The sequence below is a fragment of the Chiroxiphia lanceolata genome, chromosome 1 (genome assembly GCF_009829145.1).
Source record: "Chiroxiphia lanceolata isolate bChiLan1 chromosome 1, bChiLan1.pri, whole genome shotgun sequence".
Classification (NCBI taxonomy): Eukaryota; Metazoa; Chordata; class Aves; order Passeriformes; family Pipridae; genus Chiroxiphia; species Chiroxiphia lanceolata.
The window spans coordinates 138,987,725-139,014,092 of NC_045637.1; the positions used below are offsets into that span (position 1 = coordinate 138,987,725).

The following is a 26,368-nucleotide window of genomic DNA, read 5'->3' on the forward strand; positions in this document are numbered from 1 at the left end:
TGTAAATGTAGTCAGGGCTTGATTTAATACATCAAATAGGTAAGCCCCAGTGCTCCAAAGGACTGTGTTCCACCTGTGTAGATTCCTAATCATTTGTCTTCACTAACTTCACTAACTTTACAATTTTTTTTTCTGGTAACTTTGCAAAAAATGTGAATTTAGGTTAAAATTTTATGTCTAAACCAGAATATTTAACTTTTTGCTGAACTTCTTCAGTTCTGTTTTTCCCTGTGAGCTTTCCAAGGAAACTATTGCATTTAATTGTACTTAATGCTTTGTGGAAGCATTGATTAAAAATGGAGATAATTTGGGTTGAAATATGGTTTACAAATGTCTTTGGGAGGTTGAATCAATGGAGCATTACAGATAACTGAGTGATCCTTGTTTTATATCCCCAGAAAATTCTGATCAATCTGGGAACACACATAACTGGAAAAATGTATTGTCTCTGAAAGGGTACTTTTAAACATTCTCTGTGTCTTCTCTTTTTTTTTCAAATACCTCCTGTGGTTACTACAGACTGCTCTGGTGTTTGGAGGGAAAATGACTGAAGGTTCAAAGTAATTATTGAGTGAACTGTATTTTAATTGTTCATGCTGGAATTAATGATTATCAGATGTGCAGTGTCTTCAGGCAGGGTATGATGCCTTTGAAGTGCTGGTTTATGTTGTTATCAAATGTATTTATTACAGCTAAGTTTGATTTTTACAGATCAAAAGTCACTATACTTGGCCAGTGTCTACTAGATCACATGCCATAACTCAGCCTGTAAATCAGGCTCAAAATTTGATCTTTTTTATAATTTGTAAAGAGACTAACATATTTGATAGGGTAACAGTTTGCACAGAAGGGGCAACAGTATGAGCAGAAGGGCTCATATGGATGTTGGAACACTTTAACTCAGTACTGTGGCCCAAAATTTCTTAAGCAGTAAAAAAATTTACCCAACCCATTAAGATTTTGCTTTTGCCGTGTTGCTCCTTTCCTGTTAGAAGAAATGTCTTACAGCAATAAGAGGAAAAAGAGGCAGAATCTTTCCTTGTCATGCTTGATGAGTCATGAAGGGAGAGGATGGACTCGGGCAACCTGTGGATGGAGAGATGAGCTATTGCATGTTTTTGGCCCTGTAAAATGTCTGAGAAAACTACCAGTCTGGAGTATTGCCACAGCTGAGAGAAGGGGTTGCCTTGTTCAAGAGAGGACTTGTCTTTTTTGCAGATTCATGAATGTCTGACCATTGAGAAGATGATTTGGGAACGTGGATTTTCTTAAAAGCATGTTTCGGTTTCAGAGGTTGTTTTACAGGAATGTAGCTGAATTTGGATTTCCTACATATCATTCAGATATCAACGCCCTTATCCTTTCCTGCTTTTGCTGCAAACTACATGTATTTTTCTTTCCCACAGACCATTTTTTCATCTTTGGTTGCAATGTGTCTTGACTTGTTTTGTTGTAAGCCCATCTGACCTGTTGTGATGATGACTTCACGTGGTCAGGTGCTGATCTGGGGTGGAAGTGAAAATAAGACCTCTTATTTGCCTGCAGCAATATGGAAGCTTTAGTTTATTCCCTTTGGGAGGTCTGTAGTGACAATGGTAACGTGCATCCATGTAGACCATCCAAAGCACTTCCTGGGCTCTATAGGCTCTCCTCATCCAACTTTAGGCATTGGCATTTTAGTCACCTGAGGTTCTGAGTCACCTTTACAGTCTCTTTTAGAGAGAGATAGATACTGCTAAACCTTGGTTCAGCAACCCGGTTTTACACAGCTACTATGCTCTATAAAATTGCCTTTCTTTCCCTTCATTGTCTAAAAAGAGCCTGGGATGACCAGGTCAGATGCAGATGTCGTAGAAATCCCACAGTATGTCTTTTCACGATTAGGAGTGATCCATGATACAGTAAAATGGCTCTCGGAAAAGCAGGCGTTTTAGGCAGCTTTCCTTATCATCCAGCCTATTGATCCATGGCTACCCGAGTTATTAACAATATAGCTGCCAGTGTAGAAGATGTATGTTGCACTTTGAAAGAAAGAAACTGGGTACCATGTGCTTCTTGAGCTTCTGTAGGAGACTTTTGAGTGTCTGCATCAGAATATATGAGCATGTGTTCCTCACCACCCCTCAATATTAATTTATAGTGTTGCTCCTGGGCTTTGAATGGGAAGGAAGCACAGATGACTTTGATCTGACTTAAAACTTTACTGTGGGAATTCACAAACTAGTTTGGTAATGATTGTTTAAAAAGTTTAAGCCTGTCATTAGTTTCAAAGGCTTTCTTCCAATAAAGTGACCTTTCAGATCTGTGGCTAGCTAATTGCACTCGTATTTTTTTGCCACCAGGAGCTACACCAGCCTGCACACAGCACTGTTGCGTTTTGTTGAACATTGATCCAGCATTCTATGAGTTTAGGCTCAAATAAATTAGGGATACAGTCATTAGAAGTACTAGGAGTATTTTGGGGAGTAGATGCAGTATGAATCCTAGAAGAAAAAGAAGGTTCAGTATGTACAAAATGAATTTTTCTGTGCTACTCTGTTTAGACATGGATACACAGGCATTTCTGATGGAAGTTTTGCATTGGATACATCTCTGTCCATTTCCACTTTTACTTTCACTCTGTGTTTGCTTGTAATCTAAAGCAGCAGATGTAAAAGTGTGACATGTAACATTAATAATAAAGAATAAAACTCTGTGTATCTGCTGTCAGTGATGAGCAGTCCCTGCATGGCTGATACCACCACCAACGGAAGGTCCTCAGCTGTCCTCAGCCAGTCCAACTGATACAATAAAAATTTGGTGAAAATCTTGTCATTGTACCTACACCCATCAGGGAGAGTGGGGATGTGTGGGGAGCAAATCTGCTTCTAGCAGCATTGCTAGTCAATCAAGTATAGAGAGAATAGCTAGGAGCCAAAATCACAGAGGCACTCACTGGATGCTTTTGCTGATAAAAATTGCAAATGACCTTCTGAGTCCCCAGTTTTAGGCAAAATGATGTGTTTGCCTCAAAGATAATTCACCAGGAGAGCAGGGAAGTTCAAAAGAATTATCAGTTAACCTGTTGGTATCAAGTCTGTATTGGCAGCAAATGAGAACTTGTTCCTCAGTGGCCTTAGTTGATCCATTTTGATGCTCACTGCATCTTCAGGTAACCCAGATTGCAGACACATGGTTAATTTTCTTCTGCCTCAGAGCAAGATTTTGATGTACTTTTGAAGATTTTTCTGGTACTTTCTAACAATACTAGAAGCCGCCATTCCCTCACTTGCTATGAGGATTTCATTGAAGCACAAAAATAAGAAGGATGTATCAGCCCCAAAAGCATTTTTGAAAGGTGCAGTGTTTTTTCTCTCAATTGCAAATGAAAAAAAAATTAATGTTAGTGAAGTATACATTACTATTCTCTGTGCTTTTTGATGAAATCTTATATTTGAAAGGTCTGCTGTACATGTGGCTTGGAGGGCTTATTTCTGAGATAGCCTTGAGCAAGTGAGAATATGGGCCAAAAACATGAACACAGATAACATTCCCAAATACTTGTTGTAGTTACAGCTTAGTTTTGTACTTTGGTGACCACATCCTCATAACTGGGGGGAAGCTGGCAGACCTGATGTTTGAAAGAGCAAACACAAATGAGCAAGCACAAACACAAGTGGTTTTGGATGCCAGTCTTAGAAAGGGATTCAGCATAAACTTAACTGCAGTTCTGTCCCATGGAGGCAATATTCTTACATGAAATGCAGCAAAGCCTTTCATATCTGTCACTAGATTGACCTCTTTTGTCTCCCCTGTGTCATGATGGAGCTGCTGTGACCAGATCAGTTGTTCCATCCCTCCTCCACTTTTAAGGAAGAAAAGAGAGGGAAACAGTGACATTTCCTTCTTATGGAAAACCTAGAGAGATGGAAGAATGGAAATAGAAATGTCACAAGGTTCTTCTCCTCTTGCTGCATTTTCTTTTCATAACTATTTCCTTTGTGCTGTTCAGGGCTTTCTGGGTTATGACAAAGCAACCACAGCTATACCAGTATAATATCCCATCTGTGGTGACTCCAGTCTTCCACTTTCCTTACAGATCTTCATCTGAAACCCACAGATTAAAGCTGCTTGCAATAACTGTTTGTTATATAGACTGAAAGAAACAGCTTTGCTAAGAGAAAAGTTAATAATGGACTTTGAAATTGTACCTGACTCTTCAGTCAGTAGTAAAGCTGAGAAAAAGGTTTATAAAAAAAAGTCTTCATTTAATTTTTCTACTGTTTCTACTGTTAATTTTCCACTGTGGTAACTGAGCACTGTACTTTGGTGAAATGTCTATAAATTCATATTAGAGCATTACTTGCTTTATTTGATTTTAATATATGAACTATTTATGAAACAAACAGGTGGGTTTCATAAAATTTTTACAGATTTGCTTTCACCCTTTTGCTTCACTCTTAATCTGTTAGAGCATTTTATGCTAATCTCTTTTCCTCTTTCAGTGTTCCGTTCCCATACCGTGTATGCCCTCTCTTAGGCATTTCTGGCAGTAATAAGAACATGTGATAATAAGAGATGGTGACTTAGAGCTTTTACCAGTGACTATAGCATAGGAATAAGTTATTTGTTTAGGGAGACAGTTGTGTCATGGACCCTTATAGGATATCTTGTGCTTATCTGGTGGCTTGTTGTGGAAGGGAGTGAATACTGGAAAAGATGAGACCTTGACTATCCAGTGTAGCAGTTCTGGCACTCAGATTTGGTACTGTAGCTTTTCTTTCCTTTTTTCCCACTCTTCCTAAGTTCGTGCTTTTGTTTTCATCATTTCACACTCAACATCTCTTGATTCTATAGGGAATTGAGGAGGGGAAGGATTTTCTTCCATTTTAGACCCCTGTATGCCTTCCTCTCTCATATGTGGGCTTCCTTGACTACCATTTTATGCTTACTAGACAATCTAATAATGTGGGATCAGCCTACTTCATGGATTGTGAAGCAAATGTCAAAATCTTCATTTAGTAGAGAGCCACAAGACACACTTCCTCTAGCTCAGTGACATAAGGATAAGGGAATGCAGGGAATAGTTCAAAGTAGCAAATGTGCAATTAATAATTAGACTATTGTCATTTGCTGGCAATTTTTTAAAGTACAAAACAGTCTCTTGTTGTCATGAAAGATCTGTATAGCAATGTTGGGTAACAGGAAAAAAGGAAGGAAAATATTACACCAACATCAACAAGCTACAGTTTATGGGAAGGAATGTGAAAACTGAATAAATTTGTGCTAGTCAGACTTACATTACTCTTTTATTATTCTGCTCTGCCACCGTGGCAGGGAATGGGAGGAACCTAGAACTGAGATTCATATTTTCTGATAACTCATATGTCTGCAGTTGTTTATACCTGAGTAGACCTGAAGCAGACACATTATCAACACAAGAGGAATGACCCTGGATAAGCTGGTTCTTGAGCTCAGGGTCCACACTTCTATCCATCTTTCTGGGTTTCCCAAGAGAAGATAAGTTGGAGGAATGGAGATCTTGTTCCTGCATGCCAGTAATCTGGCACAGAATAGGGAATTGTTTCTTCTACCAATCTGTGTGAAGACATAGGACTGGAAATACATCTTCTCTTCATTCTACACAGTATTGCCTATATGGCTCATGTGGGGAAGGTCTCCAAAGTGGACCTTCTGCAGCAACTAATTGTATGACAAAAGAAAAAGAAGATGACCAAGTCTGTAACTGTACCTTATTTCTATAGTGGTCTTAGACCCACAGGCTAGGCTGAAGCACATTGACTGATGGGAGGATACTATATAAAAATGAATAGAGGTGGCACTGCTGTTGAGTTCCACAGGAAAAATACCCTTTGGGAGCTGACAGGAAGGTTCAAAGTGAAGTTCTGGTATCTAGAAATTGCTCCACAACTCTCTCCTCCCTGTGTCTGTGCTTTACACTGGGATTTTCTTTTTTCCCCTTAAATAAGTTGCTTTTAACTCACAGTCCCTGGCTGCTCGCGTACAATTGGGTTACATTTTCTGGAGCCCAGGATCCAGACTCTGTGTCTATGCCTGAGAGTTACTCTGGAGAGGATCTTAGTGAGTGAGCTGTCCACCCAGCCTGCATGCCATATCCCTCTACACCCTTTTACCATAGCCACAGCGTATGCTACCTGTCACGGTTAAATGTTCTTCCGGTCCTCCCTCAGATGGAGAGCCCTTTGCTAACCCCCTCCTCCTGACATACTGTGAGTAAGCTTTTAGGTAGTCCCTTGTTCCTTTTAGCTTCTCTTGAACGAGCCTCTATGACTCTTCATTAATCTTGCCATCTTGCCCCACCCTAAGAAAAGGACCCACAGTTGCTTCTCCCAGACACCACCCTTGGCAAGGAGGTTAAAGAAAAGAGTGTGTGTTTGGGGCAGTGCATCAGGGAGATGGGAAGGCTGGGGAGCACAGAGGCAGCATCATCTGAAGGGTGGCCTCACACTCGGTGTCTCGTGGTGCTTTACAAACATATTAAACCTCTCTTTCTTTCTCTCTCGCTTTCCAATGGAAAATGAAATACTCAAATAAATATAACTGAAAAAGATGGTGGTGTACTTGTGCATAGGGTTCCTGTGGTGTTTAAATTATTATTATCATCTTGGCAAAAAAAGGGTAAAATACAACTGCTGTCATCATTAAAGTGGAGCAGTGTAGCTTTCAGGTCTATGAAATCTGGGTCTTTGGGACTAGTAAAGACTTTTTCTGAAATCAGTCCTTACTCCACATTTGTTCTTGTAATACGTGTGAGTTAACTGTGAAATTCCAGAACAGCAAAAAAGGCAACAAGCTTTCAAGAAGCTTAAATGTATAAATGGCATACCTACGATTTCTGTGAAACAGAAGTAGGATCTGTGAGTTTGGAGTGCCCATATCTAAAGATGTTTGTGCTTACATCTGAGTGGAGGATTCTGGAGTTAGTAGAGTACGAGCTCTACTACCTCAGGCTAACATTAGAAAAGGATTCTCACCAGGTTGTATTTATCTGCCATTTTTATTTTAATTCAAAGCCAAACGTGACTCACTTTTAAACTAGTAAGGGTACTTTGCAGATGTGCAGTTGTACAGACTTCCTGCAGCTACTAATTTAGTGTGGCACTTCTATTCCATCATGAGCAGAGTTATAACATGTCATATCCATCCCTGAGATAAATATGCAATGTGTTCAGCTGCAGATTTCCCAGAAAAATAGGGAATAAGAAGCTGCTTTCAGAGTTATCAGTGTGTGCAAGCTTTTTCTTGGAAAATACCATACTTATCAATGTTAGGTAAGTATAGTGCTGGAAGCAGTCTAATTGCTTTTGATCAGTTCTTTTCAAAATATGAGTTAGTGTTGAAACAGAACAGAGTAACAGGGGCATGTTATGTAGGTAAGAGGAAAGGCAACATGCTATTTGCCAATTGTGATTTTGAAAGCTTGGTGTCAGATACCATTTTGCCTTCATCACTCCAAAACTTCTATTTCCTTTCTTAATATCTACTAGAATTAATAACAAATTGGATTATATTCCTCTAGGCTCAATTCTGCAGATAGATGTTCTCTTTTACTCTGCTTCATAAAAATGTACCTAAATGTCTGTTAAAGACTTTTGACTAGACATGATGAAGCAGCTGGTTAAGGAACTTCCATTCTACCTGGCTTAGTTATATAGGAGACATGTGAGTAGTATGAGTTTTTCTTGACACCTAACTAAAGTCATTGTAAGAAACCTCATTAGATCTTATTTCAGACCTGCAGTCAATTTGGCCAGAATGGTGTCTTCCTCAGTGGTGAGTATTACGTGCTTCCGAAGGAGGTATAAGAAATCTTGTGCTGGAAGGTATGGTGTATGACAGACATATCATGGAAGCTTTACTCTGGTTCCGAGTTGCTTTTAGGTCTTGAAACATGAGGTTCATCATCCTTGCCTGAAGCTCTCTACAGCAGTAACACTTCTAGCTATAACTGCTTGTAGAGAAAACCAGCTTGCTTACTCACCAGTTTTGATGATGAGTTTCACAGTTACACTGTGCCCATTTCCCTGGAACAGTTGTGTAGACTTTCATTTACTATCCCATTGATTTTGTGTTATAAGTCAGGATGAAATGATACCGCAGTAACTTTCCTCTAGGTTTTGATGCATTTTTTTATCACCCTAGTTTCACATCTGTTTCCTGTGACAGTTGCCCTCTTTCCAGCTTTGCTCTTTATGGTGGGATTTCTGTCACTTTCGTCATGCTTCCCTAATTTTCTTCTTTTTCTCTGTCCTTGATATGGGATTTTCTACATTGCATAGTCTGTAATATGTAAGGGTGAATCTCTGATTTGAGCACTTTAATCACTGGGCTACTGATGGGTCTCTCTAAAATGTGAAAGATTTCATTCCACTACAGAAAGCCTTTCAGAATTAAGCAATAGCAGGACGTTGCAATGCTGTTAGTGGTAACCTGAATACTGAAACAGCAAGTGTTCATTTTGGTGGACTTGGTGCTTTGACACACGCTGTAGTGCAGGGACTAGGAGCTGAAGGTGTGCTTTTGGTCTTCCTGTGTGACTTGTCAAAATACACTTCATGTATTTTTATCTTTGCCATTTGCATATGAATTTAATAAGTGTGTCTCTAACTGTTCACCACATCACTAAGTGGACTGTTCCTCATACTGTTCGTAGCATGAACCCGCTGTAAGTATCCACTGATGCCAGGCTGTTCCTCATTCCTTTTTTTGTTTGTAGCCCTTAGGTTGTTTAAGCTTCATCCACTCAACTGAGACTGAGTTGCAAAGATGAGTATCTTGTGTGCAATACTGTTGGTGTTTCCTGTTCAGTATTTCACAAGGGCTTTGAGCTTGTTTTCTAACTGCAAGTGCAGAAGCCCTTTTACCATGTGACTTAGACCACTCTTCCGGTGAAAGGGACTAGCTTTCAGTATTTCTCAGAGCTATCAGGTATTAACTGTTCAAACTCTGCCCGGTGTAGTGCCATGCCTAGTTTTTTTTTATGTACACCATGTAATCACATTGTCAGATTTCATTATATTTTTAAATAGTTCCTTTTTTTTTTTAAGCAGGGTGAATTTTGTACCACTGTTTTATTCCTCATTCTGTTAGCTTCCTGTCAAGTGTATCAAAGTGATTGTATCAAACAACTCAATTTCCCATGTATTGTTTATAGACATAGTGCTATTTTCTTATGTAAGTGTGCAAATCACAAAAATTTCTTCATCCTTATAAAGTTGGTTTTATTATTCCCTCTAATATCTTAACAAATCAAAATGTATGCAACCATGCAGAAGTCATATCCCGATTGTAATTATAGAGTTCATATTATAGACCTGAAAATGCAGCTCCTGCTCCACCTGCATGACACAACAATATAGGTGAGGTTCTAGTTAACCCAGCTAGAATTGTGCAGCTCGAGAGTGAGTACAAGGACTGCTTCTCCATTCTTGTATCTGAGCAAGGAATTTCTCAGTGTTTTTCTTTGGTGCCCTTGAGTACTGGACCATCCCCATGGAAAGATATTGTTGTTCACTGTCAGTAAAGTGTGTTGCTCATTGCAAGCGCAAGGAGTTGGAGCGGGGAGTTTCTCATCCATCTCTTCCTGTGCATCTGCTAAAGTTCTTTGATGTTAGAAGTGAGAGAGCTTAATTCCAACTTCCTAGTCCATAACTCAAAAAATTTAGAAATTTACATCTCAGTTTCAAAATAAGCATATATAAGGAGTTGATATTCAGAAGAGAGAAGTTTTGTGGGGTTCTGTTGCCAAATTTAGAAATACAGTGCACAGGAATTCTGCATTGTCATCCAGGGCAGGAAGGCTGGTTCTTGGGAAAAGCAAATGGCTGGGGCACCAAAATGGATGCAAGTAGGTCTTTTGAAAATGGCAGCAAAGCATGTGACAGAAAAAAGACAGACACTAAAGGCAAGGAGAAGTAGAAGCAAATACACAGAAACCATATCCTTTCTTAAGCTGAAATACAAAGATGCTGTAAGTACAAAAAGTACAACAAAATACAAGAATTCTGCTATTCGTGTCTCAATTTAGATTTAAATTCTTTTTATCAGTAAGGAGGCTGCTAAGTCTGAAATTGGAAAGTTAAAAAAGTTAATAGATTTAGCATGTCTGGAGGACTTCTGGTAAATGGTAGAGTGAACTGATGAGTCAAAATACAATGAGTCAATACTTATGTATTAAATAAACCTGTGAGGGTTTAATATATGTAAAGTAAATAATGAGACTTGATGGTTAGAATAGCAAGCTGAAGAGAAAATGTCCCAACCTGTTAGATATATACAGTATGAGAAAGGTGGGACTATTAAGTAAAAGAAATTTAAGAAAATGTTATGAGAGCTCAGTGAAAATTTGAGAATGTGAAAATCTGGGGAAATAAAAGACAAGGAATACCTTTGACTGTATGCTTGGTGTGACTTCAAAGAGTGGTCTAGAAGACATCAGTCTGAAAATCAAACACTTTAAAAATAGGTTAGGTTTCACATACGTGCCTTTGTACAAGGCCCTCCTTAGCATGTTTATTTGTGACAACCATAATTTTCTCATTTCAATTCTGATTTTTTTCTCTGCATACAATCTTATGTATAACCTTGAAAACTTATTGTAAAAGTACTGTTCTGGGTGGGGTTTTTTTGTCTTCAGTTTATTGTATTAGATAGTGATTTTAAGAGTTCCTGGTATTAGTACTAAATAGAGGAAAACCTGTACTAGAGAAAAACCTGACAGAAAAGTTACTGTAGAGGAGGACTGAATATTGTGTGCAGTTTTGGTCGCTTCAATATAAGAAAGACATTAAGCCATTAGGGAATGTCCAAAGGAGGGCAATGAAGATGGTGAAGGGCCTTAAGAGGAAGCTGTATGAGGAATGGCTGAGGTTGCTTGATCTGTTCAACCTGGAGCAGGCTGAGGGGAGACCTCATTGTGGTCCACAACTTCCTCATGAGGGAAAGAGACCTGGCAGGCACTGATCTCTTCTCTGTGGTGACCAGTGACAGGACCTGGGGGAGTGGCCTGAAGTTGTGTCAGGGGAGGTGTAGGTTGGATATTAGAAAGAGGTTCTTCACCCAGAGGGTGGTTGGGCACTGGAACAGGCTCCCCAGGGTAGTGGTCACAGCACCAATCCTGACAGAGTTTAAGAAATGTTTGGATGATATTCTCAGGCACATGATGTAACTCTTGGGGATGGTCCTATGCAGGGCTAAGAGTTGGACTTGATGATCCTTGTGGGTCCCGTTCAACTCAGGTCAGCATATTCTGTGACTGAGCATGAAACTCAATATTCTTCTGAGCAGTTTGGTAAATCTTTTCCCTTTTTTTTTGTTAATAATAGCTCATACATTTCACTTTGAATTTCTGGTCCAAAATGGAGCAACATCCAGTGGGATAGTTTCCAAATCTGCAGATTGTTTTGTCTGTTTGTTCCTATTGTGGCAATCAAATAAACAAAATGGAAAGCAGTGAAAAGGAGTCAAAGAGGAGGAGAGTGGATGGACACTCTTTTGCAGTTTATTGTCTTTTGTTTTTCTAGTTCTTGACAAAATCTCTGATGAATATGTATAGTTCTCGTATCAGTTTAAGAGATCATTCAGTGTGTTTTAATATAAAAATATTTCCAGGGTATTCACTAATTATAATAGTAATTTTGTTTTCCTAAAACCAATCAATAAAAATTCAAGAGAAGATAAAGACACCAGCAGAGGCAATGGCTTGGTGACAACATGACTTTATCTGTCAAGTGATGGTGGATGTCTGTTCGTTAAAAATGACACTGGAAAGGGACACTGACACATTTCCTTCTCAAAATATATGTTCATGCCTTCTCCCTTCCACCACGTGCTTAAGGTTAAAAAACCCCAAGTAGTAAATGTCATTTTGAAGACGTCAGTGAGGAAAAGTCATCAGTGACTAACTCAGCTCCAATTTACAGTGAAAATTCTTACAGAATTATTTGCACATTGATTTTTCATAGGATTACATTTTTCTTATGAATCAAATGTGTCTGAAGATTCAGAAAATCATATAATTGGAAAGAAGGAACTCCAAATTTACTGGAACCTCTACAAATCCTGTAATTTAGTGAAAAGTCTTGTATAGTCCAATATTCAGTTCTCTTGCCTTTTTGTTTAGGTTTTTTTTTGTTAACTACTGAGGAGTGTTCTTAGGTTTGATTTTTTTCTTTTTTAAACAGTTCTTACTCCTTCTCTTGATAAGAGGTTGCAACTGGTTGCAACTCGCGTAATTTTTTGTTCTTTTTAATATTCCTGTTCTGAAAAAATACAGCAAAGGAGAATTTCAGTTTGTCAAAAGAATTATATGAAGACCTTTTCCTGAAAGTTGATCTAACTAGTGCTTAAAAAAAACCCCTCAAAAACATACAAATAGCTAGAACTGATGAGATTTCATTAGAAGATATTTTGATCTCCTAAATCAGAAAACAGGAAAACATAAAATTATTCAGTATTATTTAAACACTGATGAGATACTTCTCAGTATGAACTGCAGCTCCATTTTTTGTCACGTAACAAATGTATCTTCACTCTCCCTGATCAAATAAGTGCCATTTTATCTATCCTTTCTGTGAAAATTGATTCTCCAAGTACCAGGTGGGTAGGAAGCTGCACAGCTGTTGACTCAAATAAATGAATTAAGATTCAGTAATCATATGCCACCCAGCATACTGCTGAATCTACAGAAACAGAATTTTATATGCAAAGCTCTGTGTAAGTGTGATACAGACAGAGAGAGGGAGCCATCCAGTGTGGATTAGTCAGCTGGAAATGAAGCAAAAAGATGACTTTAACTCTCCATTTGCTCAGTGCTGTGTGATGTGTGTTCCCTGTTCCATGGGCATAGTTGTGCCGTCTCCAGTGTTGGGATAGGGTTACCCTCACCCCTGCCAACCACATCTTATTAAAATGTCTTTAACAGTATCCAGTTCTTAAATCTTTGATTTCTGGTATCTGAGAGAAATATGAAAGTTCAAAGTTCAGTTCCCAGTTGCCTGTGCCTTGTTTAGTTACACTGGCTACAAAAAACGTCTAAAGGAGGTAGATTGTACCCTGAGCCTGACTGATGAAAGCTCTACATGCCTATGCCTAGTGAGTTCTGGTGCCAGGAAAAATACAGGTGGTAAGAGGACAAGTGGAAATTAAGGCGATCATGCTTAAATAGATACCAGAAAGATGAAGTCCAAAGTAAGTAGAGTAGCTCAAATTGCTCCAGTATTGTCATGTTACAGATGTGTTACCAAATGATTTTCAAACATCAGATACTGACTTCAGTGATTCAGTGGCCTTTATAATTTAACTGTGAAATAGTCCAGTGGCTCGAGATGCTCTATTAAAGGAAAAGCATTAAGATTGAAGAAGAGGGTACTTGCTGGTCTTCTTTTGCTGCCAGTCTTTACTGTCATTCTGTCCTCAGTTGATTGCTTTCTTGCATCAGGTTGGTCCTCATCCTGTAAGGTGCTGCGGTCAGTTGACTTTGGCTGGCTACCAGCTGCTTGTCAAGCTGTTCTATGACTTTCCCTCCTCAGCAGAACATGGAGAGAAAATACAATGAAAAGCTCGTGGTTTGAGATAAGAACAGAGGTCACTTGACAATTGCCTCTTCCCACTCAAGTGGCAAAGGGGGATGGGGAATGGGGATTGCTGTCAGTTCCTAATGCTTTGTCTCTGCTGCTCCTTCCTCCTCACACTGTTTCCCTGCTCTGACATGGGAGCCCTCCATGGGAGACAGTCTTTCATGAACTTCTCCGATGTGGGACCTTCCCACAGGCTTCAGTTCTTCAAGAACTGCTCCAACTTGGATGCTTTCCACAAGGTACAGTTTTAGAGAAACAGACTGCTCTGTTGTGGGTCCCCCATGGATTCACATGTCCTGCCAGAAAACCTGCACTGTATGAGCTCTTCTCCACAGGCTGCAGTTTCCACCAGGAGCCTGCTCCAGTATGGGCACACTGTGGCTGGCAACTTCATTCGGGGCATGTCCACCTGCTCTGGTGGAGGGTCCTCTGCAGAGCAGTATGGATATCTGCTGCAGCAGGATCCTTTGTGGGCTGCGGGGAACAGCATGGGCTGCTTCAGCATGGGCTTCAGCATGGGCTGCCCAGGAGTCTCTGCTCTGGCACCTGGAACATGTCTCCCTCCTTCTACACTCACCTTGGTGTCTGCAGGGCTATTTCTCTCACATTTTCTCACTGCTCTTGTGCAACTGCTGTGCTGCATTTTTTAGCCTTTCTTAAATATGTTGTCACAGAGATGCCACCAGCATTGCCAGTGAATTCCATCTTGGAGCCAGCTTGAACCACTGTCCCTCTCTGACATGGGGGAGCTCCTGGTATCTTCTCACGGAAGCCACGTTAACCCAACACAGGTGCACACAAACCCAGTGAACCAGTAGGGCTGCTTACATGTTTAAAGTTCGGCCCTGGTTTGACACCTAGTTTTATGCAATCAACACCACAGTTCTCAGTCCCTTGCAGGCTTGAGCCTCTTAAGAAAAATCATGTTTCTAATTCTTGTCTCTAGTAATGTTCCATGTCAGACACCCTTTTTACAGTGCTTCTTTCCCTGCAAGGGAACAAATTTAAAGAGGAAGAGGATTATTACAGAAGCTGTGTCTCTGCCATATCTCAGCACCACCAGTGTGCAATCCTGTCCTCACCCTGCCCTCTTGCAACAAGCACAACCATTTACTGTCATGTAGCATGTACCCATTTCCCTTGTTTCAGTGCTGACCCTCAGGTATCTTCAGGTTAGGTAAGACTGGAGTTCTCTCAGTGCACTGATATTTGAAAAAAAAAAAAAAAAGAAATATTGAGCCAAATGTTGGTCAAGTACCTAACCATATCCAGGTCCTGCCATGGATGACACCCAATAAACTCCTGTAGTATTAGTTGTCTGAGCCAAAGAAAGAAGGATTTCAAGGTGAAACATGCAGAAATTTCTCAACCTTAAACTTTGTTTCCCTCTCCATCTCTCACAGGCTACATTTCTTTGATATGTAAGATACAACCATGGTTTGTTAGCTAGTGACTTCCTATAAAATGTAGATAATACAAGGAGACTGTTGGAGCTTCTGATGTGTGTAGATCCCAAGTGTGTGTTTAAGCATATTGAGAGTCTGATCTGTTAGTAGTTACTTCTAGGTTATGGATTCACTTTTTTGCAAGTCATGAACAATTGTTTTAAAGTTAATTGTGAACACAATATAAAAGAACATTGTGTGTCTTCTGGTTTTGACCATTGCTGGCCTTGAAAATGAACTTTTGATGACTTTCTGCCTGTGGATTCTTTTCTTTCAGATGGAGCAAACCTGTGATGATATAGATGAAATGTTCAGCAATTTGCTTGGGGAGATGGATATGCTGACCCAGGTAAATAATTATTTTTTTTCTGTCAAAATTAGTGAAATAGCTATTATGTGTCAGGGAAAAGAAGTAAATTTTCTACATTTTTCATATACTTCCACTCTGAATAAATACAAATATATTATTTTGAAAAACCTTCAACTAAATTTTTCTGCTTGACAGTTAAAACAAGTGGCCTGAAGTAGAAGGTAATATCAGTGCAGGGTAGGTTCTTAAAGAGAGCTAATTGCTTATGAAAGACATTTTCTCAAAAAAACTCCAAGTCACCAATTTAAATTTCTCTGGACTTGGTCCAAAGAAATTGAAAGATTTTTGTCGTAACAGGAAGAGTCTGAGTCTGTATTTTCAGGCTTGAATGCTTTGGATACATAGGTAAATGGGATGTAACCTGAGTATCAAATGTGAACTTTGGAAATGAAAGCAACATTTTGAATGTATACATAAAAATAATCTTTATATATGGCAAAATATTAAGTTACAGCTAGGGTGGCATTCAAGAATTTACAGAGATATTATTGCCAGTGTAGAATACACTCTTGAGAGGAAAGTATAAAAGAAGATGAGCCTTTTTCTAAAGCTCTAGTCATTAAATACTTCCTACATAACCTGATGAAAGGATAATTTTTATTCCTAGGAAAAAAACCCTACAAAGACAATAATATTGTTGTATTTTAGTATATGCATGCTCAGAAACACTGAAGTTGTGATCTTGGATTCTGTGTGAGTCTGTTTACAGCCTCTGTTTTGAGGGGGTCTTTCTTCTTGGTGAATCTCAGTGCTTGACAAATTAAATACCAATAATTCTGAGCCTCAGAATAGAAATTGTGTTTAAACTGTGTGAAAGCCAAGATTTCACATGACATTCTTAGCAGTCAAATCACAACATTTTGGCCCTTTGTGCTCTTGAAGGGCTCTTTATAATAGTGTGTATTTTATTTATACATATATCTATATATATAAAGACGAGGGGGTTTATGGTAATTTCATGTTATTATTATGCCTTTAAAATTAACAAAAGACTGCTTATGATAAATTTTACCTCCTCAGATTGGACATAGCACTGTTACGAGTGCAGGTGATGCCAACAGAGTGAGCCTCTTGTGTCTCTGCTCACCAGTGCACTACCTGATGGAATAGAGTCTTCCTGAGATGGAGACTGACTCCTCCTTTCCAAGTTCTGGCATCACCTCTTACATCAGCATTATATGGGAGAAAGAGACAGGCCTGTCTGAAAGTCTGAAGACTTTCAGTTAACAGACTTGGATCTTAATTTCTTTAGACTCTTAAATTCCAAACCAAGAGTGGAGATAGTTTTCCACACTTTTTTACCGATCTCTGTGTTCCTAAAATACGTGTAAATGATAGAAGCACACAGAGATACCTTTACATTGCATAACAAGGCTGAAAAAGAAATGCAAGTTCAGATTTGGGCTTTTCTGCCAGAAACTAGGAATTCTCTATTTAACTAAGCACATTTACAGTTTACATTGCAACAGCGTGTCTTTTCATTTGTTGTATTTGGGTTTGGGTTTTTTTTCAAAGAGCAGAAGAAAGCAACAGCTAGGTTACATTTATATTAGTAAATAAAACACTCTGGAGAGAAAATGACACTGTAACTTAAATATGTACATAGCTCTTTTCTCTCCCTCCCCCAAAAAGCTAAAGAAAGCTAAAACTCAGTCTGGCTTTGTCCACTGTCTGGATTAGAAGCAGTCCTGTTTTCTGCTGTTCCCCCCACCAAGCCTAGGTGTTGCTGGTGTGGTGACAAGAGTTGCTGTTGTCATGGATCAACATGGGATTGAGAAGCATGCAAAACCCTTGACATGATTGTGAGACAGTGCTTGAACCCTTGTCTTGGCCCTAGTTAGTTTACCTGTTTAGGCATAATCCTAGAAACCAGTTTGTGTCATTCTGTTCCTTGAAGAAGAATTGATTTCATTAGATAAGTTCAGATAATTGATTTAGAAATGTTAATATCTGTAATAGTAATTATATCATCAGATACCTGTTTTTTTTCCTTCTACCTTAACAGAGTTTAGGAGTAGAGACTGTACCACCTCCATCCCCCAAAGTGTCCAACGATCAGTTCAGCTTTACAGTTGGTTTTAAAGATTTAAATGGTAAGTAGCTGAATGGACTCTTTCATGCCTTTTATGCTTACTTAACATACCTCACAGCAACAAATGAGAAGAAAATCTTTACATACCCTTGATCAAAGAATCCCAAACCAAACGAAAGAACCCTGTTTTGCTGGAGAGGGAGGTATATTTGTTTGTCTCAATTTAGGAAACTTGAAAGGGGCCAATTTTTTTGGGCATTAGTCAGTCTAAACAGGAATCAGACTTTTAAAAAGGTCTGGGTGTAGAGGAAAACAAAAATGAGAAGTCTCCCAAATAACTTCCTAAAATGCAACCTTTTTATATAAAGATTTAACTTGATAGAAGACAAAGTTCCTCAGTGTGATGTCAGAACTGTGTAAGCATTTTTGTTCAGTGGAAGTTTCAGCTTCCACTGCTTCCACTTTACATTGCTTATTCTCATTTTGGTTTGCACTGCCACTTTTGCATGTACAGCTGCTTGTTGATGCTGTGTGACAAACCAAATGCTTGAATGTATCCGAGTAAAAAAAAAGAACACTCCCTATGGTTTTGTACATGCTGGGTTTTGTGGTTTTTTTCCTTCTTTTTTTACTGGGGGCTGGTTGTTTGCATTTGCCTGAGTTGGTGTTAACCTTTCGTTTTGTCCTGGGATCAGTTCTCTGTTAGGTTTCCTAATGACTCTACCAGCAAATTGGGTAGAACTATGTAAATACAGAGGACCATAAGCATCTTTCCTACTGAAGAGAAAAACTTATTAAGTACTCTGTTAACAGGTAAAGCAGGGTAAACTGAGATGATCTAGTGGCATATTCACACTTAGTCTGATGAATTTTGTTTATTGGAATATTTAAGCATTTGTCAGTATCCAGTTCAGCATTCTCCATCCCTTTTCAAAATCTTACTTAAAAGTTTTCCCAATTTGTGATTTATTTATTTTTTAACTACACTCTTTAAAGAAATTTAAACTGCAAAATCTGTTTGATCTTATAAAAAACCTTCTCTTCTAGAAAGCTAAATCATCCTACAACGGTTTTATTCTATGGTATCTCTTACATCACAGGTAGTTCAAACTACAAAAGAAATTACATAGTGAGTTCCAGTATAGGATTTTATCTTATACTCTGTCAAAGTAGAAAACAGAAGGAAAAAGTTACAATATTTCTATCTGATTTATAAGATACTTTTAAAACAGATGGTCTTGTTTGCTTTTTGCTTAAAGGATCTTCAAAAGCCTGTGTGTGACATACCACCTATGTGGTATGTCACAAATGTTGATCACACAATTACTGATGTGCTACAAATGATACCATACAATTTCTTGTGTCTTAGAGCTTTTTGATTTTGCTTCATGCTAATTTTAGAGTTGTAGAATAGTAGTAATATATGAAGATATTCTCAATCTAGGCCTCAATTACACATTTTGTTGCTATACCAAAACTTACTAAGCATTTATGTATGCACTTAAGTGAATAGCCTGATGGGAGCTAATGGAATTTCTTGCATCCATATCACTAAGCGTGTACCCAGTGACCTTGCTGAATCAGGACCATGTTTTATAACATCATAAGGGCCTGAGACTGTATCACTGGAACTGAAGCTTCCTGTCTGATTTAGTTTATATTCATAGAGTTCCTTGTACTGTGAACTTTAGTATGAGCAGATTAATGGCTATTCCTAAAGCACATTTGTTTCCCGCCCCATGTAAAATGTTTCCTTTCCCATAACCCTTGTACCTTACAGTAACCATGCCTTCTGCAATTTAATCTCCACAGAACCAGAAACAGTGTTTTGCATTGCACTCACTCTGACACATTTTGTGTTCTTCTTTTCAGAATCCTTAAATGCCCTAGAGGACAAAGACCTGGATGCTTTAATGGCTGATCTTGTAGCAGACATAAATGAGGTTGAACAGAGAACTTTACAAGCACAGAAAACTTCTTGCAACCAGCAAAGTACCGTCGCTCAGCCTTCAACGGGCTTGGATAGTGACATTTGTTCTAAATCAAGTCTCTGTGTTACCATTACTGGACAGTCTGGGGATGACCTGCCCCCTCCACCGCCAGACCCTGATTTAGACCTTCCACCACCACCTCCTCCACCTCCTTCTGAGCCACTTACCCAGGTAAGTCTGGGTGGAGCCTTATTCTAAGCATTCACTTGTTCTTGTAATTTTGCAAGTGATGTTTGGCACTGGAAAGCTTGTGGATATCCCAGGTAGATACATCATGGGAAAGCTCTGCAATGATGAGACATACATGAACCGTGGAGTGAGATTTCTACTGTTGTGAGCAGTTTCTGCCTGTTCCTTGACCTATTGTCCACTCCTTCACCTTTCTGATCATCATTTTGGTAGCCCAATACAGGCATAAATCATCACAAATGGTTTATTGTAACAGAAAATTTATAACTGAACATTTTTAAGAAGCACTGATCAGTTAATATCTTCTTATAGAGAACTTGGCTTTGCATCAGGGCAAAACATGGCCAAAGATCCCTCCACTTTGTGAAGATGTCACTGTGTTTGTTCAGAGCAGTCTGTGCTACTGATACTGATAAGACCGTTCTGCAGATGTTTCCCAGATCCATCCCTGGCCTAAGTGATTTCTTGCAATAGGAAAAGCTGTTCATTTATGTGATATTCAACATTTGGTAGGAGATCAGGTGTAAGGCTGAGCACAAGAAGTATCCTAATCCTAACACAGAATCATTCTACTCTTCTTGGTCTTGTCTTTGAAAGGAAGTAATGAAGACCATCTGCAATAGGGGACAAATGCCCTTTACTTAGAAGGTGCTAAAGTTATCAATAGGTAACCATAAACAATTGGCTTACCTGTGTCAAAGTTTTCAGATTTATCACAACCTCCTCCCCGTTTGTGTTTCTACAGAGCTGAACAACTGAAATCAAATGTGATATTTCTAGTAGAAGCTTTAGAAGTTAATTTCTTTGATGTGAGGTTGTGGAGAGGTAGGTAATGTAAGAATTCTGCCTTGTCACAGCCCTGTGAGGAGAGCGTGTGCATTAGAATTAGAAGAGTGATGCAGCCCAAAAACCATGAAATCATCTTTTTCAGTGTTTATGTGTTTCATCAGTGTTTATGTGTGCAGTAACTATGACAGAGATAAGATGTTTGCATTTAGGGAATGGAAGTATTTTGGGGAACGTGAAAAGTGCTCGATCAGCCCATTTGGAACTGTACCAGTCAGTTTTGCTTAAAACCATGGTCAATTCATTACTGTTTAGAAGTCCACAGGGACTGAATATGAGTCACCTCTACATCACTGCTTCCCCTGTGTTTGGCATCATACAGCAGACATTCAGCAAAATGAACAGAAAATTGGGTGGGAAGAGGACCTTTCTGATGATACAAAAACTGATTCACTGGGTAAAGATTCATTTGATGCATAGGACCTTTCAGAGCTGTTTGAAGACTGAAAGTCTTCATGTGAGAGGAACTATGCCATTTTTTTGCACCTCAAAGATAATAAACTTCCTATCTTAAAGGAATATCAACATTTGAAAAAGCAGCAGCTAGACAGCTTTATAAGATGAAGTCTTTTATTTAACTAGTGTAATCGATGTAGAACAGATGCTATTAAGCTCAGCTCTATCCATTGTCCCACAAATATGTCCCCATCTTGATTTATACCTTCAAGGAAGTACCAAGCTTCTTAATAGTCTGGTTTGGAAGCTGACAAGTATGGTCTGGAAGGGTAGCTGGTTAGATGGGCTGAGACTGAGCAAAATACCAGACTCAAGGGCTGGTAAGTCAATGGTTTGCTGGCTGGTAGCAAGTGGGATCAGCACTGGGGTTTGTATTCTTTAGCGTTTTCATCTGTGACCTGAGTGATGACATAAAAACCCACCTGCAGATGTGCCGTAGATGCTTTTAGTTAAGGGCACTGATTGACAAGATGAATGGCAGATATTTCATGCGAAGGGACCTTGAAAACATGAGGACTAGGCCAGCAAAACCCTCAGAAACCCAGCAAGGTACGAGGTCCTGTGCCTGGGGTGTAATGACCCCACACATTTGTACAGTTTAGGAGATGACAGGCTGAGCAGCAGCCCTAGTGAAAAGGAGACGGCATGCTAGTGGATACCACAGTGAGTAAGAACCATGAGTGCAAGTCATCTCAGTATAGGAAACTGGCCTCTGTTGGGAGGAGTATGGCCAGCAAACTAAGGGACCCATTATTCCTTTCTCTTGGCACTGGCAGGCCCACACGTGGAATACTGCATTCCACTCTAGATGTGGAGATACTGGAGAGTGTCTAGCAGAGAGCTAATGGGATGGCCAAGGGCAGGGAGTGATCAGGGCTCAGCAAGGACAGGCTGAGGGAACTGGGCTTGTTTAATCTGACAGAGGAGGCTGGGGAGTGGTCTAATGACATCCTAAAAATACCTGAAGGGTAGATGCAAACTGGTGGAGCCAAATTCTTCTATGGTAATGTTAGGTAACAGGTACAAGTTGTAGCTTTGTAATTTCCGACAGGACATTAGGAAAACCTTTTCCATTTCAGATGGTGGTGTAACACTGTGATCTGGTGATCACAGATTCTCTTTCTTTCAAGTTTTTCCAAGCTTTGCCAAGGAACAAGGCTGACCTGATCTAGTGCTGCTTTGGGCAGGGAGACTGGCTGTGGGCCTTCAGACCTCTCTTCCAAACAGCGTTTTTATGATGCTGTGATCTAAAGCTCACTGAAATTAACTGCAGTTCTTTCCCATTAGTGTTGCACTGAGCTAAATGTCTTTTAGCTGACATCTTGTATTGCCTGAGGGTCAAACAAGATTTCAGAGTGAGAAGAGGATATACTTGCTAAACACAACTGGAATTCTATATGAAAAAACGTAGCCTAAAGTCACTTCTCTCTCAATTAAAGTGTTCCTCTGAAACAGTGCCAAGTTAAATCTACTGATATTGTCTGATCTCTTTGCAGATACAGGGAGTGGGGCAGAGAAGAATGGGAGCAGGTGGTAGAAGCATTTCTAAGGAATATGTCTGCAGTAGATGATTTCCTCATTAGGGCACTGGTTCTGCTTTCTCCTGCAGCCTTTGCCTCATTTTATGATACATGTTGTATTTAAATACTGATGACATACCCACTGTGGCATAGTGTCCACAAAATTGCCTACAGGGCTGTTACATAGGTTACAGTGTGAATGATGGAGGTAATAACCATTTAAAATTAATCTGGAAAGAACTGATTTCAAATTAATATTCACTGTCTTGGTTAGTATTTGCTTTGACATGACATTTCTGCTTAGTAAAATGAAATTCAACTGTAAATGGAATCATCAAAACCATGTTCCTGTAAGGCAGGATTCTTGAAAAGTGATTCTTGAGCCAATCAAGGTTCAAGTTTTGTCTAACACTTCTGGTTGGTGTAGCCAAATAAGAATGGTGTTAGTTATTCCCAATGCAGCTGTGATACCAAGTCTATTCTCTAACCTTTAAGTGTGCCAAAATTAAGAAGTACAGCCTTTCTTTCAGGGAAACATAGAGGTGTCTCATAAATTTCCATCAATTCTGGCATTTCTTTTTAAAACTGTCTTTAAGCTAAATAAGGCCTTCTACATTTTTTGTGGCATTATTTGGATGACTTTATATGTTTCTGTTTAAAGATTCCAGAAAATGTGGTGATGATACTGTAGCAGGAGAAAAAGTCTTGTAGCTTGTCAAAGCATTTCTCTAACAGTGCTAAAATTTTGCATCTGATAAGTTATTTTCTTTTTCTACATTTAGTCAGACAAAGCTTATGAAAACATGAAGGCTCTCAGGTGAGGGCTGTGATGCACAGATTTGTACAATGTGTGAACTCCGTTCAACACAGATCACATGCAGGTGAAAGCTGAGTTACCCCTATGCCTAAAATTCTCAGAAAACCTGCCCATGCCACACTCAGCCACTTTGGTTAAGATGTTTTTTCTGCTTCCTGCAGAAGGGTGATAAGGGGAGGGCCACAGCATGAGAGGCTCTTCCTTCCCTAGAACTTCTGTTCAACTACAAAAGATTATTTGGATTCTCTAAGTTAAGCATTGCTGAGCTGTAGCAATGCAAATTTCGATACCTGTGTAGAAAAAAAAAACCAACAAATTTATTTTTAACTGATTGTCTGGTATTGATAGTGGAGAATTTGGCAACAAGAAGCATGTTTGAAGTGGTGATAAAGCAAAAGATGTTTAGTTCAGCAAAAGGGATATCAGTCAGGAGTTCTTTAGTTTTGGTTGAACCTACCTCAAAACTTGAGATGAATAAGTTAACCTTCTTAGCTCTTTCTTTGCTATTATTCTATGATCTCTCTCTAACAGGGAAGTGATGGCAATGCTTACTTAGGCCTAGTTTCTTGAAAATGCATCTTCCATGAGTTGCAATCAGTTCTCCTAGTGTGAAAACCAGTAAAATTATGACTGTACTGTAGAAAATGGAAGCTGAAGATAACAGAGAAAAATCTTGTGTAGAAGCAGAGCAAGAACTTTCTTCCACGGTCATTGACTGGAAGTTGGGTGCCTGTCAGCACCATAGCATGAAATCCTACCCCTTTAAACCAAAGGAGACTGTGAAAGTATGAGAGAGCAACAGGGACAGCGAAAATTAGCAAAGAGACAAGAAGACAAAGACGAGACAGTTTTCAGTTGAGGCAGCAGGGATGTAAAGTTGCAAAGGAACTGAGTCCTTCAGTAGTACCAAGAGTCCAAGGCAGCCTCAGGAGCCACAGTTACTTGTTGTCCAAAATGTGCTTTTCCAACTCTGTATGTTACTGGAGAAGACTTCTGGAAGACAGATGGCAAAAAGAAATGGTCACAACCAATACAGCAGGCACAGAGGCAACAGTAGGCACTGGCATTTGGTATATGTATCTAAAACTCTCAGCATCTGGGGATCCAGAGTCTTCTTGGATCACAAACCTCACTGGTATTAAGAGAGAGGCATGGTACTGATAACAACTGCTTTAAAAAAAAAGAGCTGAGTGATACAGAGGTTTTTGGGAATCTTACTGTAGCATTCAGCAAAAGCTGGAATGAACTTGAGCACTATCTAGCTGTATCTGTGTTAACACAAATAGGTCCCTTAGTAGAATAAAAAGCCATGTCATCCAGTTGAAGGAGTTGTTCCTCTCAGTAAGTATCCATGCAGTAAGAGCTCATGTGGCAAGTGAAATAATTCAAGTAAATTAATGTACTTAACAGAAAGTATATAGTTATAAGTCGTATAATTCCAAGTCAAATTTTCAGTAAGATCCTAAAAACTCTAGTTCTCTTAACCCTATTGAGAAGTGAGTTTTCTTCCAAGCAGCTGCTTCCACAGTGCTTTTTCATTTAGGCTGGGTCTTTCCTTCACCTCTGTTTGTATCAGTTATACGTACAGAACATAGAAGAGTCCAGTTTTCAGGCATTCCTGTAGCTTTTGAGGGACAGATCATGTAAGAACTGTATGAGTGGGCAACAAAAGGAAGCACTGAACTTGTAAATCAAAGTTGGCTGGAGAAAATTAACTCAAGGAAAGCTGGGAATTCCCTGTATCTATGAAATTTCCCATGGCAGGCCTTACCTTCTTGGTTTAAATAACAAGAAACAACTCTTTTCAAGTAAACATAAATTGCTGCATTACTTAACAAGAAATACACCAAGTATCTTGTATCTTTTCAGGAAGAACGAGAGGCACGGGCCAAAGCTGACAAGATTAAACTTGCATTAGAGAAACTGAAGGAAGCCAAAGTTAAAAAGGTGAGCCTTAAAATAGTAAATGCTACCATAAGAGCTACTAGCTAAGTATCTATTATCATAATTTTTAATAATAAAGTTCTTATTCAGTGACTAGGCTTTTTCATGTTTTATCTGTAAAGATACTCTGTGGAACTGTCTTATCCATCTGAGGGACTTATTTTTAGGATGATTTGGAAAGCTGTGCCTTTTTTTTTTTTTTTTTTAATACTGGGGAAAAGCACACTTCTGACAGGTTGCTTTAGAGAAAGTGGAATGTACATTAAATGTTGCTTACTTATGCTGTGCTAGTTTCAGAAGTATTAAACCTCTACAGTGGATGTGGATTTAGCTAAACCCTATTAAATTAATGAGGGTCTTCTTGCTAAATCTTTTCACAGCAGTGTAGTTATGTACAAGGATAATAGAAATTATCTTAGACCAACAAATTAGAAAGCTTCCAGCCAGTGTCTGCACACTGCTGCAGTGTGTCATGTAATTATGCCCAGTCATCCTAAACTAGTGTTCCAGCTGAACTCAACAGGAGTTCAGTAACCCTGAAAAATGGATGTGAAGAAAAACAATCATGACCTTTCAGTCTTGGTCAAACAGAAGATGGGAAGTGCTGAAGATCAGAGCTTGCAGGGCTTCCAAGAATAATTGAAGCATCCAATAAATTTGGGGTTGTCAAGACTTGAGATGATTCCCACAGAACACTTCATGTTCATGTACAAATGCTACTTCTGAGAGAATGTACTGGGAGGATTTCACCAATTTTGGCTTTCTTGACCTTTGTTAAATATTAAGATTGCTCATTGGTCATCCCCTTTTCCTTGCACTTCTGAAAGAAGTGCACGCCTTTTTTCTCATTTAAAACTAAGCTTTCCACATTTCTGGCTTACATTAAGAATACTTTGTCCTTTTGTACTTGCTTTCCCTATCAAGCATTTTCCTTAATTGCATGTGTAGTAGATGTAGAGAAGAGATTAGCTTTTGCTTTTTCTCCCCAGCAATTTCACCTTTCCTGAAGTCTTGCAGAGGAGAATTTTCTTTTTCGAGAAAAGGTCTTTATTTTGGTGGCAATATAATGTGAAAACTTCCAAGCTGTTCTATTCCCTAAGCTCGCTGTGGGAGACAGGGTGCCTTTGAATCAGTAATAACCTTCAGCCTTAATCTTTCTT

General features: G+C 39.1%; 1 protein-coding gene across 1 annotated transcript in view; it reads left to right on the plus strand.

The window, feature by feature from the left end:
- Positions 1-26,368, plus strand: part of APBB1IP (amyloid beta precursor protein binding family B member 1 interacting protein) — a 65,080-nt gene that overhangs the window by 992 nt on the left and 37,720 nt on the right. The window contains exons 2-5 of the mRNA XM_032711077.1: positions 15,321-15,392; positions 17,419-17,506; positions 19,318-19,607; positions 25,134-25,211. Coding sequence (XP_032566968.1) covers positions 15,321-15,392; positions 17,419-17,506; positions 19,318-19,607; positions 25,134-25,211 — 528 coding nt within the window. The remainder of the gene's footprint in view (positions 1-15,320; positions 15,393-17,418; positions 17,507-19,317; positions 19,608-25,133; positions 25,212-26,368) is intronic.